The 15,922-nt window shown below is 41.3% G+C and overlaps 1 protein-coding gene across 1 annotated transcript in view; it reads right to left on the bottom strand.

The window, feature by feature from the left end:
• Window positions 1-15,259, bottom strand: part of kirrel3a (kirre like nephrin family adhesion molecule 3a) — a 111,874-nt gene extending 96,615 nt beyond the window's left edge. The window contains exon 1 of the mRNA XM_043229260.1: window positions 14,842-15,259. Within this exon, the coding sequence (XP_043085195.1) occupies window positions 14,842-14,890 (49 nt within the window). The 5' untranslated portion in view covers window positions 14,891-15,259. The remainder of the gene's footprint in view (window positions 1-14,841) is intronic.
• Between the last annotated feature and the right edge of the window lie 663 nt (window positions 15,260-15,922).

Below are 15,922 nucleotides of genomic sequence, written 5' to 3'. Positions count from 1 at the left end.
AAAAGGTTTTTGTCCATATCTGTCCTTGTTAAGTCCAGCTGGAATCAATACCTCTCTGTTCGTCTTGAATGGGCAATAACAACAATTTCATCTGCACAGGTTAGAGGATTCCTCGGGCAAATTGTGAAACATGTGAATCATCAGGAGAGGAGAGGAGAGGAGAGGAGAGGAGAGGAGAGGAGAGAGAGGAGAGGAGAGGAGAGGAGAGGAGAGGAGAGGAGAGGAGAGGAGAGGAGAAACTGAAGGAGACAAAAAGACATTAAGGAAGAGAAGAGGTCAAATGAAATAAAAGATTGATGGAGTTGAGACGAGAAAAGAAGGGATTGAAATAGTAGAGAAAGGACACAAGAAGTGATCGATCGATCTGAAAAGAAGTGATTGATGGATAGTAAAGAGAATGAAGCTAAAAAGAAGAGATGAAAGGAGACGAGAAGAAATCGAAGGCAAAGAGAAGTGATCGAAGGAGATGAGAAGAGACTGAAGGAGACGAGACGGGAAAAGAAACTGAGAGACAAGAGATTGGACAAACGAAAGGAAAGAGAGATAGAAGAGCAGAGGAGAGGAGAGGGTGATGGCAGTCGCATCAGAAGAGCGTGTGGCAGATTGTGAGGATTTAAGGATTTCAGAGGAAGGATTGCAAGCTGTGCGTGGGGATCTGTGAGGAGACTGAGACCAGATGGTTGTGATTCTGGCACAATTATCCCCCTCTATTGTTACTGATCTCCATCATTCTGTCTCTCCCCGCTCATCTCTGCCTCTGCCAACAGCCCTGAGTCACTTAATGGAAAAATCTTTAGAGTGACTTAAAAAATGTTATAGGATGAACTGCACGCGAGCGTGTGTGTGTTTGCGCGCATGACCTTTAATCTATTAATATTCAGTAGTGGAGAAACAACGAAGCGAACATGTGAATGCATTGCTCATTTACTGCACATTAATATACCCTTTAAATACAAAACAGCAAAGTGACGTTCAAAGCAAAACAGAGTAAGTCCCATTGGGAATTGAGTGGATTGCAACATGCTGCGATATTATTGGTTAATAATATTTTTTCCCCACCCACACAGTCTTGATTACACAAGCAGAAATGCAATTTCACAGGCGGAAAAAGTTATTGCATTTCCATGAAACAATTCGCTACAAACAAGTTTATCTTGGTGAAAAAAGTGCACTGATGAATCATCCTCAGCACAACCTGGGACTTTTATTAAAAACTAGATAGTGTCAATTTTGATTTCATGTTGACATACAGAGCTCTCAGCAGAATGATGCAAGCATGAGCAGATGGCCGAGCGCAGACCCTGCGAAACCTGAGAGACATCGCGTTTCCTGTGAAAAGATTTTCTCAGCGTCGACATTTGTTGCTCTTGAGAGAGACGGGCCTACAATGGAAACATATCAAGAAATAAGGGTCCGATGTTAGTAGAAACAGCACCTCTGTGTCGCCTGCAGGCTCTAGTTTCTCTGTGGCCTCTCGTTACCGCCTTTAATGTCATCATCTACTTTTACAGCTGCCATCATCTGCTGTTATTTCTGTTTTTCAGGTAAAGCAGACATCATTTCAATGTTTTCATTCAGAGAGTAACCTTCTAGCATCCAGCGCTGCCGTTCCCAAGAGCTTTGATGAAATATCACAATAACACATAACACAGGGGGCAACGGGATTATGGGACGTGTAAACAGGCGGTTTTCAGCAGGAGCCAAAGTCAATGTAAAAATAGAGCATGACAGCGTGAAGGTTTTTTTTTTCTCCGTCAAATATAAGTTGTGCTCTTTGAAGTGCTCTGGTTTAGAGGAACCTGAGGCAGTTTATTGTAATTATTTAACACTTAGGCCCACCAGACTGAAGCCGACAATGTATTTTTCATGTTTTCACGACAAATTATGCCACAGACTCGGTGGATAAAAAAAGACACTGAAAGACTCATTTATTTTAGTATCTTTTCTTTTCTTTTGTTACGGCTTAATTCAACATGTTTATTCTTCAAAGTCAATTATTTGTTTTGGCACAGTCTAAAAGCAAAGCATGCTTTGGATTTTTTGTATCTGCCTCTTGGTGTACGTTTGAGAACATTTACAGACTTAATAACATCCACCTTTTAGGGCAAATAAACAAGTTTGGTTGCAAAGTATCATATTTCTGTATAATGTGTAATATGCAAATATCCAGTACACAGAGAGAATTGTGTCTTCACAAGCCCACAAATTCTTATTCAAAATGTTTGTTGGCATGCAGCATCCTGCTTTCCCTCAGCCAGTTTTACACTTCACACTTTTGCTGACTCGCTTTCACGCCCCAGCAATCAAAGCCAAAGTTCAAAACAGCACATGTCCAGCATGTCTGACGCAGCTATAGGAATGACACGACTTGTCTCGTCCAACTGGCCAGAAAACAGAGCCCAAGAGAAAAGGCGAGAGCTTTTGAGTGTTTTAGAGAAGCCTGTGCCAAGCAAACTGCGAGTCCTTGCGAGGGCCAAAACCTTCCTATCTACACCTGATCTGCAAAGACTGCTCATATGTGTGATGGAAAAATTTGTCTTCTGCAAATAGCACAAAATACACACAGTCACTTCCAGCTCTAAAATCTGATGCGATGTGCCACAGTCACACACCTGCGATGATACATCAACTGATTTCTATAGTACAGCGTTTGCTACAAATGATTAAAAACATTCAAACACATGGCCTTGAGTGGCTTATTGCTTTAATAAAGACTAAAATAGCTAACATATCTTGTGCTGTGCCTTCTCCTGCTTTCTGTCATAATTATCACAAGATCAACGTATGTATCTGCTTATAAGTCATTTGGTAAGAAACTGTCAAGAATTACAAGAAGAGAACAGTAAATGCAAAAAGACTTAAGGCAATCCTGTCTCATAAAGCACTGAAGTAAAGTCAACCGCTGGGGTTTGCCCTGTAGCATTAAGAGCTCTGGGGAAATCTCAGTGTATTTGACAGCTCAACAATCCCCTCCTCTCTCATCTTACACAGTGCATTTACAGGCACAATCTTTCGCCGATTCTACTTAATAAACCCAGTAACGTATAAGGTCGTGTAAACTTCTTAAACTATGTTCTTTTATTGATGAAATGTTATAAAAGAGTTATTAGTTGAAAATCTGTAGCCCAATTTATAGAGTAATGACTCTCATGAGCCAGTTTTTTTTCAGTGGATAAAAAAAGTATTTGCAACTTTCACTTGTAAGAAAAATTGACATTACAAATGAAATACAGCTATATGAGTCATAAGCACATGACAAACTATTCAGGATGTTATGAAGCAGGATTAGATTAAATCTGGGAAACTCGGACGTACCTACGATGTACCTAATTAAAAATGCCCAGCATGTATGACATGTATACAATCTACACCTCTTCACTGCAATTCTGCAATTAAAATACGTTTTTTTCAATTAGGATGTCAAGGCTTGACATATTGATCTATTGGTCACATGCGATACAAATCAGAGAACACAACAAAATTAGCATAAGCTTTTTGGCCCTCCACATTCGCATTCATATCAATGCAAGTCATCAGAATGAAAAGAGTAGTGTGACCTGCCCTTAAAACTTTCCAGCGCTGTCAAAGCCATGGCCTTGTGGTTCGAATCTGGATCACATCATTTTCTGACCCTTTTCCCCATTACCCTTCCACTCTCCACCACTGAATCAATAAAAGTGTAGGAAAAAAATACAACTGAAAAGAAAACTAACCCATTAATCCAACCCTCCTATCTCAAAAGCGTGTCAGGAATGTGTGAGCGTTTGTGTGTGGAAGAGAAATTGTGTAGCTAATGACCATCCTGCCCCATAATTTAGCGATGAAGACATTCTCTCTGGCCATCGAGAGGGAGGAGTTCAGGGCAGAAGGGTTAAAGAAAGAGCAGTAGCACCGTCAGTACGGAGTCAATGCTTCATCCCAGCGCTCCTCTTCAATCTGCCAAACACACAGCAAGTCGATGTGCAGCATGGCCCCGTAAGGACAGATTAGAAAAGAACGAATTGCGAGGAAGGGGTAATGCGGAGAAGTCTTGAGCGTGATACAGTCTCTGAACTGTGTGCGTCTTGCAGAGGAAGAGATTTTCTAATCATCGAGTACTAGAAGCCCCGAATGACATGTGATTCTCAAAGACATTTGTCTGTCAATGATTTCAAAGAAAAGCATATGTCTGAACCTTTCTGTCACGTCAAATTGCCTCACATTTAAATGTCTTGACAGGTTCTGTAATTCCACGGGGACAAGCAAGGCTATCTGTTGTAAGTCGACAGCCCTGCCCAGTGGTCAAAAGACCGAGTGTGAGGGTGAGTTTGACAACTTGAGCTTTAACTATATGTTTTTTTCCGAACCATTTTTTCCTTCGTAATGCACATTTTTCCCAGTCAACACATGGACGGATGCTTTCTTCTCACATCAGCTCTCTTAGCCACAGGAGATGTTTTCCCTTCAGCTTGACCCGTGACAACTGACAAGCTAAATTAAATGTTGTCTCCACTCTTTTTCACACCTATGCCAACATTCATACTCTTTCACGCCCCTAAAAGCCAGGAGTAAGCGTGCACACACTCATGGGTCCCTGGTGTCCTCTTGCTATCTGGCTTTAAAGACCCATCACAGCAGCGTGTCATATCTCCTTGTTTGCCCTCTGCAAAAGCTGTAACTCTATCACTGGCTTCTGTCTCTTGGACCCTCTGGACACTAGCAGTATTAAAACGACAGAGATCTTCTGAGGGACCCTGGGTTTGTCCTACTTACATCACAGGCAACTGGAGGAAACCTCATTGCGGTCCAAAACAACCTTGCCATGGGCTCGAGTCCCATGCATCTGCCTCAGAGACTAAGCTGTGACCTTCTCATTTCAGTCCTGGACCACGTTTTTATGTTTGTAAAAAAGGAACGGATGAAAAGCCCCGTAGGAAAGTGAAGGTACAACAAAGACTTTTTTTTATAATATCTCAACTGCTTCTCCTAGATTGAAATGAAAGCTGATTCACTCATTAATAGTTTACCAATTTTATAGTTAAATTTATAATTTCCATTTTAAATGTGCATTATGGAATACAAAATAGTATATTTTTTGGATCAAGATAAGGGTCACTAAATAATGACAACATTTTTGAATAAAAAGACTTTCTCCCTCTCTTTTTTCTCTTATGTTCTTTAAAGACATGTCTTCTTTAAAGCTTCAAAAGAGACGTCTGTAATGTCAAAAACTGCTGAAATATGCAAAGATGCCAAAAACATACAGGAAATAAAGATCAGATTTAAATAAAAGTGTAAACCTTTTCAACCAATTTTGTTCCAAGGCTAAATTATCTAAATTATGCTATCTGCATTAATTCTTGTATATAATTCTGTAAATATAAGCTGCGTCTCAATTCGAAGGCTGCATTTTTTCGAAGAATGCAGACTTCAAAGTCCATGCCTTTGAAGGTCCCAAATGTTAGACCTAGCATTGTTAAATAAGATGGTCTAGATTACAGAGGATTTATCTTGTCTCCTTTAACTGCAACAGCTCTTTTATATATATTTGTATTGCTGATATTCATGTAAATTGAAACCCAACTCTTGCTTCTAAAATACAGCAATGAATCTCAGGATTGTCTGGGTCGCAAAGAATTCATCAGTTGTATTCTTAGTTGCCTTGGAAACAAAGGATGCATTTCAAAGCTGCATTGGAAGAAGTCTTCAAATTGGAACAGCCTTCATGCAACGGTGATGCAATCAGTCTTTGAATGCAGCCTCTGAATTGAGACACAGCCATAGTCAGCAAGGAAGCACCACCCACCAACTTATATTGCTACACTAAACACAACAGCTACGCAAAAGACAACCATCAGATTGACCTAAAATAATATAAATATTAAAAGAAAGAAATAAGCATGAATACCAATATTGCAATTTTCCAGTACAGACCTACCTAGTATCTATTATTTAAAAAAACATACTGATACATCACACATCCCTAATTTTAAAGGGGCTTTAAATTAACTATAATTGACACCTAGGCACATAGCAGCGCTGCTAATGATTTTTACATGAAAAGTAATGGTAATGGAATTACTGAAGATGTAAAAAACGTAATACGAAAAAAAATCTGCTTAGGTCAATCTATTTTCGCGAATGGAAGCAAGTTCTGAAAGATCTGAAAGTAACAGAGTGCTTTCATAGTACTTAGAAAGAAAAATGAGATTTCTCATAATGACCCCTCTAAAAGATATATAACTGATCACACTCTCCTGAGCTACAAAAGAGCAGCCTCTGAGAAACGAAAACTTCCACTAAGCCTAACAGGATACTCAAACTCCTTAAAGACTGTTTGCACCTCAAAAGAATAATTTTTTTGTGACAATGGAGCATAATAATGAGTGAGAGAAGACGAGAGAAGGTGTAAATCTTAATACGCACAGCAAGGAACGTGTTTCTCTGTTTCTCAGCTCAATATGACACCAGGAGTGACGGCAGATATATGATAATGTCTTCACGGAGAGAAGATGCATGAAATGAAAGTCCAAAGCTGTGAACGATATTCTAATGGACTCTCGGGGTTTTATTTGTTGTTCAGAATGTTTTCACACCTTTAGTCCCATTTAAAGGAAACATGCAAGTACGGAAAACCATCAGTCTTGTCTCCCTCTTTCCCTGTCTGCTGTCATCTTTACCTCCCAGATGATAATTTGCACCAGAGTCCCATTAGGGATGTTTGAACACAGCAGTCCATCTTTGCTATTTACCAAACCTGCTTCCATCATCTAACGCACAGCAGAGGCTGGAGCTGGACCATTAACACGAGGACGGGGAACCCCAAGGGCCAGAAACAGGACCACATGCCTGGTACAACCACCAGCTCAGCAATACGTGCCATATAGCCGACCTACAAATGAATTCATAGCGAGCACATTTATGGGCTGCAAGCAATCAGGAGCTGCAGGGGTTCAGGAGAATGCGGCACCAAGTTAAAACACCTTCCACGAAAGTTTCCCAGCCAGAAAAGATTTCCGATTAGCCAGAGTGTGTCTGTCTGTAATTCTCTTCTACCTGAAAAATGCACTTCAGGATGGTCGTGCTTCAAAGCCAAAGATGATTTAGCTGAACTACCAACCTTCGCGCTGATGCATGTCCCTGAAAAGGAGCTTTGCGGATGTTCCCAAAAACTGCTAGGGCTGTAGAAACGACAATAAATGAAAAAAAAAAACATCTATAGATATATAGAGCATTGCCTATGATTTAGAAAGTGGTAAGTGCTCGAAGGCCACCTACATTAGTCACATCTTCTGGGACCTTGATCTTTAATAAGTGTAGATGGTGTCACATCATTCCGTACGCTTAGAGCATTAGACGGCGTTCATGTGAGGACCTCTGACGGAGAGCCTATTAATTATGTATTTATGCTTTAGCAGTGCCTATGGGAAAAACCTGGCTCCCTAGTTTTGTTTTCTAAAATGTTTATTTGTGCAAAAGCATTTAAGTTGTCTGAAAATGGCCCTCTTTTGTTCTCCTCTATAATAAATTCATACCTTAAATGGAAGATAAACAACCACATACAGTCAAGGCTCATGATAGTGAATTCAGGGTAATGTATCATTTCATGCAGATTTTCTGCCGAGACCCTCCGAGACGCACAATAATTCATAGCAAAGTGCATTTTATTCTTTTTTTTGTTGTTGTTGCTGGAAATCGTTGATGCAAGTATAAACATTCGAAGTTACGACATATTCCTCTCCCGGTCCTTTGGAGAAATAGCTTCAGCAGAGGAGTTAGAGAAGGGTTTAGCAGCCTGAAGGGAAATGTTACGGCAACTTGAAAATATAAGCAGCATTCTGCTATATATGACGCTTAATTTTATTTCCATTAGCAGAGGTCAGCTGGACTCTGTGGCTGTCAATAAATATCGATGCTTCAAAATTACAACTGCACTCTTCAGTTCTCTGCTGTCTTTGTTGTTTCTGCTGAATAACTATCGATACATGTAAAGTTGAGTTATTGTTAATGTTCTCCCTCGAAAAAATATCTGTTATCAAAATGCTGCAGAAGCCTTTTGTCTCACAAAGGAATCAAACTCTGCCTGTCAAAGTTGAGGTGTGCCTGTCGACTCCTCCTCAACCTTGTTTCATCTTTCTCCAGCAATCTAAGAAAAAAAAGCAGCTTTCAAACAGGAAATGGAGCTTTCAGTCCTGAAAAGCTGTCAGGCAAGAACACATAGTCGCACCTTTAGTTCAGTCTCACCTGCTTTGCTGAACCTCAAGCGATGTCATTCGACAGATGCATCGTTTTCAAAGCGCACTTAAGACGGGGTTCAGCCTACTGGCTACTTTTAAAAAACTCTGTGCTCTCTAGATCTGTCTATGTGCTATCTGATCTGACTTCATGGCTTTTATAAGATTACTGCCCAGCCGTTCTTCATTACAGACCATTATCAGTATTGATAAGGTGAAAATAAACTGCACTTAGCTCAGATTTTCTGTTTATCAGCCCATACCCGGCTCAAACCGCAGAGGACTGACAGGATCTTAACAGAATCTTGCTTTGGCTCCAGCGTCCTGCATCACTTCATTCCTTCGCGGGACGTATCTGATATTAAAAGAAGCTGCTTTTGTGTTTTTTGGCTCACTCGAAACAGGAGGAGTCAATTCACTCAAGCTGCACCATTTAGCTTTGGTTGGCGGCCAAGCGGGTGTGCCGGACGGATGCGTCCCGCGCATCATGTGTGATTTTCTGCGGATGTTTCAGAGCTGCTGATTGAATAAGAGTTCTCCTTTATTAAATCATGGCACCACAGCAATTGAGGCAGCCATTCAAAACGGGCTCTTCTTAATGTACAGATGGCCTCGTTTGCTGTGCTGAAAAAGGCACGGCTGTACTGAGCTCAATAGAAGTTGCTTGGTTGTTCTGAGGTAGTCTAGGGGTTCAGACGCAAGTCAAAGACAAACACTCAGACAGCTGAGTCTCGGACAACTTTTTTTGATTTCTGAGTGAAGGAATGATTCAATTTCAAGATTTAATAAAAGCACAGTCTCACAGGCTTTGCCAGATGCATCTTTATCTTACTTGATTTCGCAAGATAGAACGCCAGGGAACCCGTCTGCTAAAACATCTAAGGTTTATACAAGTCTCCTACAAACAATTACGTCTATTTCAAGAGTTGCCACAAGGCTTCCTTGATTTCAGATGAGCAGGAAATAACTAGTTGTTAGTGAAACATTTCGCATGCTTTACAGAGATCGGACCACTGCAGACGTCACCAAACACAAGATAACGAGGTTTCGCAAGGCGCTCGAGTCTCCGGAGAGTAAACTTGGGTGTTGGGCCTTTTTCAAGAAGAACATTATTAGAGGTTCTTTATGGGAAATGCTTTAAGGCTTTCAAATCTGCCTCAAACAAAGAAAGACAACACAGAGACGCATGCTGAGAACAATTATTATAAGCTCCCGTGGCGACTACTTGCAGTTCCCATCAAAAGATGCCATCAAAGCATTCGGTTTACTAGCACAAAATAATGAAGAAGTATTAACCGCGCCTCACGGGGTTCAGATCACACAACACTCCCGACAGAAGCCTTCCTCTGCAGCAAAGCATCTTGTGTTGTGAAATTGGTCACTCTGAAGCGCACCGTCAGCCTCTTATCGGAAATGTGACCACAAAGCAATCCAGGGATTTGGAAGGTGAAGTTACAACGGCGGCTGTTAAGGATGCATTGTTACCCCAGAAAAACATGCACAGAAATATCTAAAGGTAAGAGGACAGTAACCCCACCTTCAATCGCTGTTGTGTAGTCAAAAGATTGATTTGCATTTAAATAAGCCAGGCTTATGCTTGTATTGTGGCACTCATCCGTGCTGCAGTAAACAGGCTCGCTATGTAATGCCACCAGACTCCAAGCTCCAAACCTGTCAATCTAGGTGTGTGATTGTCCATGGCACAAACTTCCTGCAGACACAGAAACCCTTATCAGATCAAGCGCTTCACATTCAGCAACATAAATCCTGAGCGGAATTTACCAGGCCTACTTAAGTCTATCTCTCAGAGTCTGTCAGGACGACAACCAAACAACTGCTTGCAATGTGACGCAAATATGTGGCAGCGTCACATTGATTCATAGCTGCAATATAGCGCGAGAATAAAATGATGCTGATGTTTTTTTAAACTACCCCCTTCAGCAAATTAGAGAGAGAAATAAATGATCAAATGATTGATTGTGCAGAGTGAGGAAAAATAAGCTCATATACACACAGACGAACTGCCACCCACACACACAGCAGGGACCCTCACACACACTCACACACGGGGTTGCTCATATACAAACATGTCAAGAAATGACTTTGTTATTACCTGCTTAGATCCCATTAGGCCTGTCAATGCTTCAGTGTGGGTGAGGAAGAAGAAACTTTGATGGAAAGTGTTAAGTGACATTTAAGAAAATCTGACAGCCTTCGAGCTTTAATGTGATCTAATTAACCCGAAGACAAGTAGAGCAGCGAGTCTACACTCCCAACTGTCAGTTTGCGAGATGCACGGCGGCAAGAAATATTGCTAAAAAGTAAAGGTCTCGGTAACAAATAGCCTTTCCTTTTGCTTTTGTTTTACGAGTGTTGTCCATGCATCTCTGTGGAAACGCTCTCGGAATGATGGCAAGACAGGAAAAATAACACCGAGCTCTTTCTATCTCTGCCGTCTCTCTGAGTTGTGATTTTCTCTTCACTTATTTATGGGCTAATCCATCTCTGTCTGCCTCAAATCAAATTACATAAAAAACAAATAGAGGAGAGAGCACATAGAGGCTGACCCCCATCCGCATGGGCCGAGTCAAAGCCGGGAACGCACTCCGCCTCATTCCCGGGCTGACCCGGCCCGAGTCGAGCCATCACGCTCAACCGGACAGCAAGAGGGATGAGACCAGCTGGGAGAAAATTGGTGTTTACCTGGGTGCTTCACAGAGCAGATTACACTTAAATACCACATTGCAGGCTGAAGCTTAAATGCAGCTTTGAGGCAGTGGAGAGTTCACAGATGTGTGAAATAAAAGAAAGAGGTGGGACAAAATTTAAGCTTCAACCAACTGAAAGAGATATACAGCCTTGCATCTGTAATTCCTGGACAAGCTGTCCCTGGAAAGCACAAACAAACACTATAATACCGCTTTATGAACATCAATGGAGGCGTTTGGGATCTTCAGCATGAACAGAATACATACAAGTCCTTTAGAGATAATCTTATTATTCCTTCTGTGTTCAGGATGTGACAATAAGAAATGACCGGTAACTCGGGGTCAGCGTGAAAGATGTCCGGGACAGTTGACAAAATTCACATGGTTTTATGTCTTGCCAAATGCAAACATTCAAGCTTAATGAGAAAGAGAACTTAAGTGAGCTTAATCCAGTTCTCACACGTCGTCTGAGATGGTTTTCTGTGCACACAGCCAAATCACGCACATAAAGCCACCTCTCAAACAGCGCAAAGGTACCGAACGGAGTTCTCTTTTGCATTTTATCACACTTTTCACAAACATAGAATTATATAAAAATGTTCACCTTGTTGAGTATCCTCTTACACACAGTCAGTCTAATACACCTGCTGCTGTCCTTGTGTTAATCATACAACAAAAGAAAAAAACTGCTCGACTGAAGAACTTTTGTGGCTTTAATAAAAATCTGTGTATTTATATAATTCATAGAGCAAATAAGACTTCTTTAGATTCTGTAGTATTTCTTACCTTAACCAACCTGTAAAATCTTTATTTCATTTGTATCTTTGTACTATTGTATTTATTCTATTGTGAGCCAGTTGTATATTCACTCTTATTTTATTAATGACTGAATAATATGAGTTGATAGCTTTTGCTGTGTTAACAAAGCTGGAATTACTTATTTACTGGAGTTAACTTATTTATTAGAATACAAGGTTACGTGTATCAAAAGCTACTATATGCAAACAATGCCGAGAATGACTAGAAATAAAATCCAAACCACTAGGCCAACCAGGCCAACAGAGAAGTGTGAAGTTAATTCGCTAATATCTACAACTGTGGTGTTGTAACATCCTTATTTATTAAAATACAAGGTTACATTGATCAAAAAATTAAGTGAACAATAACTTTCTCTGTAACATTTTAAAATAATCATTAGTTAACACAACAAATGGACTGAGAATGAACAATATACAGCGTTTATTAATATTAGTTAATGTTCATTTCAGCATTTGCAAATGAATGATTAAATTCACAAGTTGTGTTTGTTAACATTAGTTTTAATGTACTGTGAACTAGCATGAACTAAAAATGAACAACTGTATTTTAATTAACCAACACTAACTAAATGAATACTGTAATATATTTATTCTGTATTGATTGTTAATGTTAGTTAATACATTGTTAACAAACGACACCTTATTGTAAAATGTTACCGCTTTCTCTTTTTCTCCAAAGAAATATTTGACAGGACAAGTAAACAATATGAACCCAACCAGGCCAACAGAAAAAGTCTGAGGGCGTTGATCTCTCTTGAACTAATATAATCAAGGCAAAAAAAGCATTAAATACACATAAAGGTACTCGGTTTCCAGCATTATCAGAATGCCACAGCTGTAAAAATCTAGCCTACATAATACAACCCAAGCCGCTTACAGACAAAAGGCCAAGGTAGCTTGTCAAACAACAGCCGAGATGCCCCCACAGTCCATGTTTTATGAAAGACAAGCTCTGATTACAATATAATTGTTAGCAAGCGTTGACAGCATCTTGTATGGCAGCATGTGGGCTGCACAAAACCATGCAGCGCTCCACTGCCCCCACGGCTGCAAGCCACTGCTGACAATGCTGATGGTGTTTATGACACTTAAAGAGGAAACATGATGCCTTCTGCAGCAATCAGGAAGTTGTGGAGTGCGGTGGGCGGGATCTGGGAAATTCAATATTTGCTTAGTTCAACATGCTGTGACTTTATGTGACGGAGTTACTAAAACATTTTTTTTTTAAGTTGCACTTATTTTGGCGGCCGCTCTCAAGTCTCTTTGAGACGGTCCGCCCGAGGGTCCGTTTCACGGGGTCCTTGGCTGCTCCTTGTTCGGTGAGAGCTATAAGTGGAGTCTGGGCCAAGCGTGAATGAGATTGTCCCTGTCGCTGCGGGGGAAAGATCTGCCGCTCCCCCTCACTGCTGGGGAGGCAGCGGGGCCGCGGAGCAGATAAAGGGATCAGATGAAGGGTGTCAGATCGCATTGACTTTTCCTCTCCTTCTGTTTCCCTGGCCACAGCACCGTGATTCAACTGTCAAGAGATGCTAAATAAACCCGGCGTTCATTTGTAACACAAGAGTTGGCCACGGTTAACAAAGCGTCCCCAGGGACTGGTACAAACACAAGTCTCACCTGATAGCATCTCGGCTCACCAGAGGAACAGCTTCTTTGACGGTGAGTATAAATAACCGTTACTCGGAGTAATCCGCCGCGTAGACGGTTGGAAGAAGGTGATCGTTAATTTTATGTATAGTTCCGAAAGTGTCCGCGAAATGGTTCTGGGTTTGGTGAGATGCTGTCAGGTAACACAAACTTGACGGGAGCAGAAGAGGGGCTGCAGTATATCATCAGCGTGTAAACTCAAAGTTCTGAGCCGATGAAGTGCAACACCGTGTGCATATGGCGTAAACACAACTCTGCAGCAAAAAATCCTGTCAGTGTTGCCTCTCAGGTCATAAAAATGATTTTCAGACTGATGGCAAAGCACTCCCTCTCAAGACTCACACGAGGGAAGTACAAAAAAAAAAGAAAAGAAAAAAGAAACAGCCCTGCGAGGCTTAACATCTCGGCACACAGACTCATAAAAAGCAGTAATAAACCAGAAAGCCTCTTGAGATTTGATGTTCATTCGCTCAAGTGTGCGAGCGGGAGCTATACCGGAGGTTTTATTGCCAGTTTCAAATTCAAATGAGGACTTTGGCCCATGCTGGACCTTAAATGTGAGCGTTAAGGGGTTCGTCTGCAGGTTATTTCAAGCTCACACAATCAAACAACACAGAATATCAAATGAGGGCTGAAGGGAGCAGAAGTCATGGCACCTTAAATGAAAACGAGTGTCGGGCTGTGATCTCTGCTGTTGTATCTACCCCAACAGCTTAAATCACCAAGGAAGGTGGAAATGGTTAAGAATGGATTCTGACCTGAACAAACGTTCACACACAGCCTACACATCCAACAGAAACTATTTCAAAACTGAATAGCTTACGGTGAGCAAATCATGCACGGATTTTTATTGGGGGTGTCAATTTATGTATTTTAGCTGGACAAAATGTCAACGCAATCATATATGCATAAATTAGGCGTTTTTATTATAGTATTTTTTATGGTTTACTCCAATTCCAAGGTACGGTATTCATTTGTAAACTTTTTTGGATAACGTGAAAATTAAAATCACGCAGGAAATATACGCAGGAAAGTTACGTTCTTTAAAGAGCTCGACTTTTTGTTGAGTGCGAGACTTAATTGGGGAGGTCGGAACCCCACATTCGCATACTGCTCATTTTTTCCCAATTAAATAAGCACATCTAACGATCACCACACATGAATCACAAAGAAAAGTTGCGAAGTGATGACTGCACTGATTATAACAGTTTTCTTGTGTTTGTCATGTCCGTAACACAACCGATGCGCGCGAACCAATACAGCACAAAAAAACAAATACCGTATCACGCGAATTACGCACGACAGGTAGCGTTACAAACCACTAGTACGTGTGTTTCAGTAAACGACAGCCGGGTATCGTGTGGACAGGCACTCCGCGCACTTTTTCCTTACGTTTAAAGTACCTGACAGGTGAATATGATGCGTAGAGCATGTGTAAAAACTCCGTTCACATACCGAACCCAAGCAGCCCGGAAATCAGCAGGAGCAACACCCCGGATCGCATCGCTGGAGTCGGTGAGGATCTCTTCAGCGTGGTGGTAACTGAGGCAGTGATGCGCGCTCACTGCGGTCCTTCAAAGTTAGAAGCGCTGATTTCTTCCAAACGATCGACCTGCTCTTTGCGGAGGATCTGTCCTGCTCCTTTTCTGCGCTCTTTCTGATATTAGTGTTTAAATGCAGCCTGCAGGCGCTGTTCTCGCTCGTTGTCTTGAACCCGGCGTGCGTTCTCTCACTCTGCCGCTCAGAGCGCATCAGTGTCCGGCTCACTCACAGTTAGCTCCATACTCTCTCACTCTCTCCTTCACTCAGTGGAGGATGAGGCAGCCGCGGAGAGGAGAGCGCTGAACGGATTTGCTCCTCCTTCCCGTCTCCCCCTCCCAGCTCCTCCTCACAGAGTGTCTCTGACACAAGTAAGCGGCACGCAATATGAATTAACGAATTGAATTATCACCATTTTCATCTTAGGAAAGAGAGCTGCGGGGCTTGTGAACGTCGTCAAAACGCCGCGCCAAACTGAAGCGTTTTCTGAGGTAAAAATAGTTTTGTGGGTTTCAGTGTCTTACCATCGCAACAATTTTAAGGGATGGGATGGTAAATCATGTATAAAAAAAATAATAGTCGGGTTACAAACAGGCTAAGTAAACAAACATCTTCCTCTAGCAGTGTCTAACCGTTATGGCCGTTGCTATTTGAATTGTCCTCGTGAGACCCGCGCGAGTTCAAACATGCTGAGTTTAATAAAAAAAAAAAACATGTTGGGTAAAAAATAACATTACTAGTACCCCAAAATGGATATAATACAGCACATTCCCATTTTCACTCAGTTCCAATGACAATTAAAAGATGAAAAACAAAGAACTGGAAAAGTTTGGCTAAAAATATGCAAACATTGGAAGCTGAAGCATAATCCAGCCTACCTGGTTTGTTAATAATAAGAAAACCTGAATTAAAACTAGCAGGCCTAACCCAACCTCTACCTGCTTGAAAACTTTTTAATGAAATTGTCAAGACTTGTATAGAAGCTCTTTAGACAAAC

Source organism: Puntigrus tetrazona, unplaced genomic scaffold, assembly GCF_018831695.1.
Source record: "Puntigrus tetrazona isolate hp1 unplaced genomic scaffold, ASM1883169v1 S000000002, whole genome shotgun sequence".
NCBI lineage: Eukaryota > Metazoa > Chordata > Actinopteri > Cypriniformes > Cyprinidae > Puntigrus > Puntigrus tetrazona.
The sequence above is the reverse complement of the archived record's forward strand: the minus strand, read 5'-3'. Positions and strand labels throughout refer to the sequence as shown.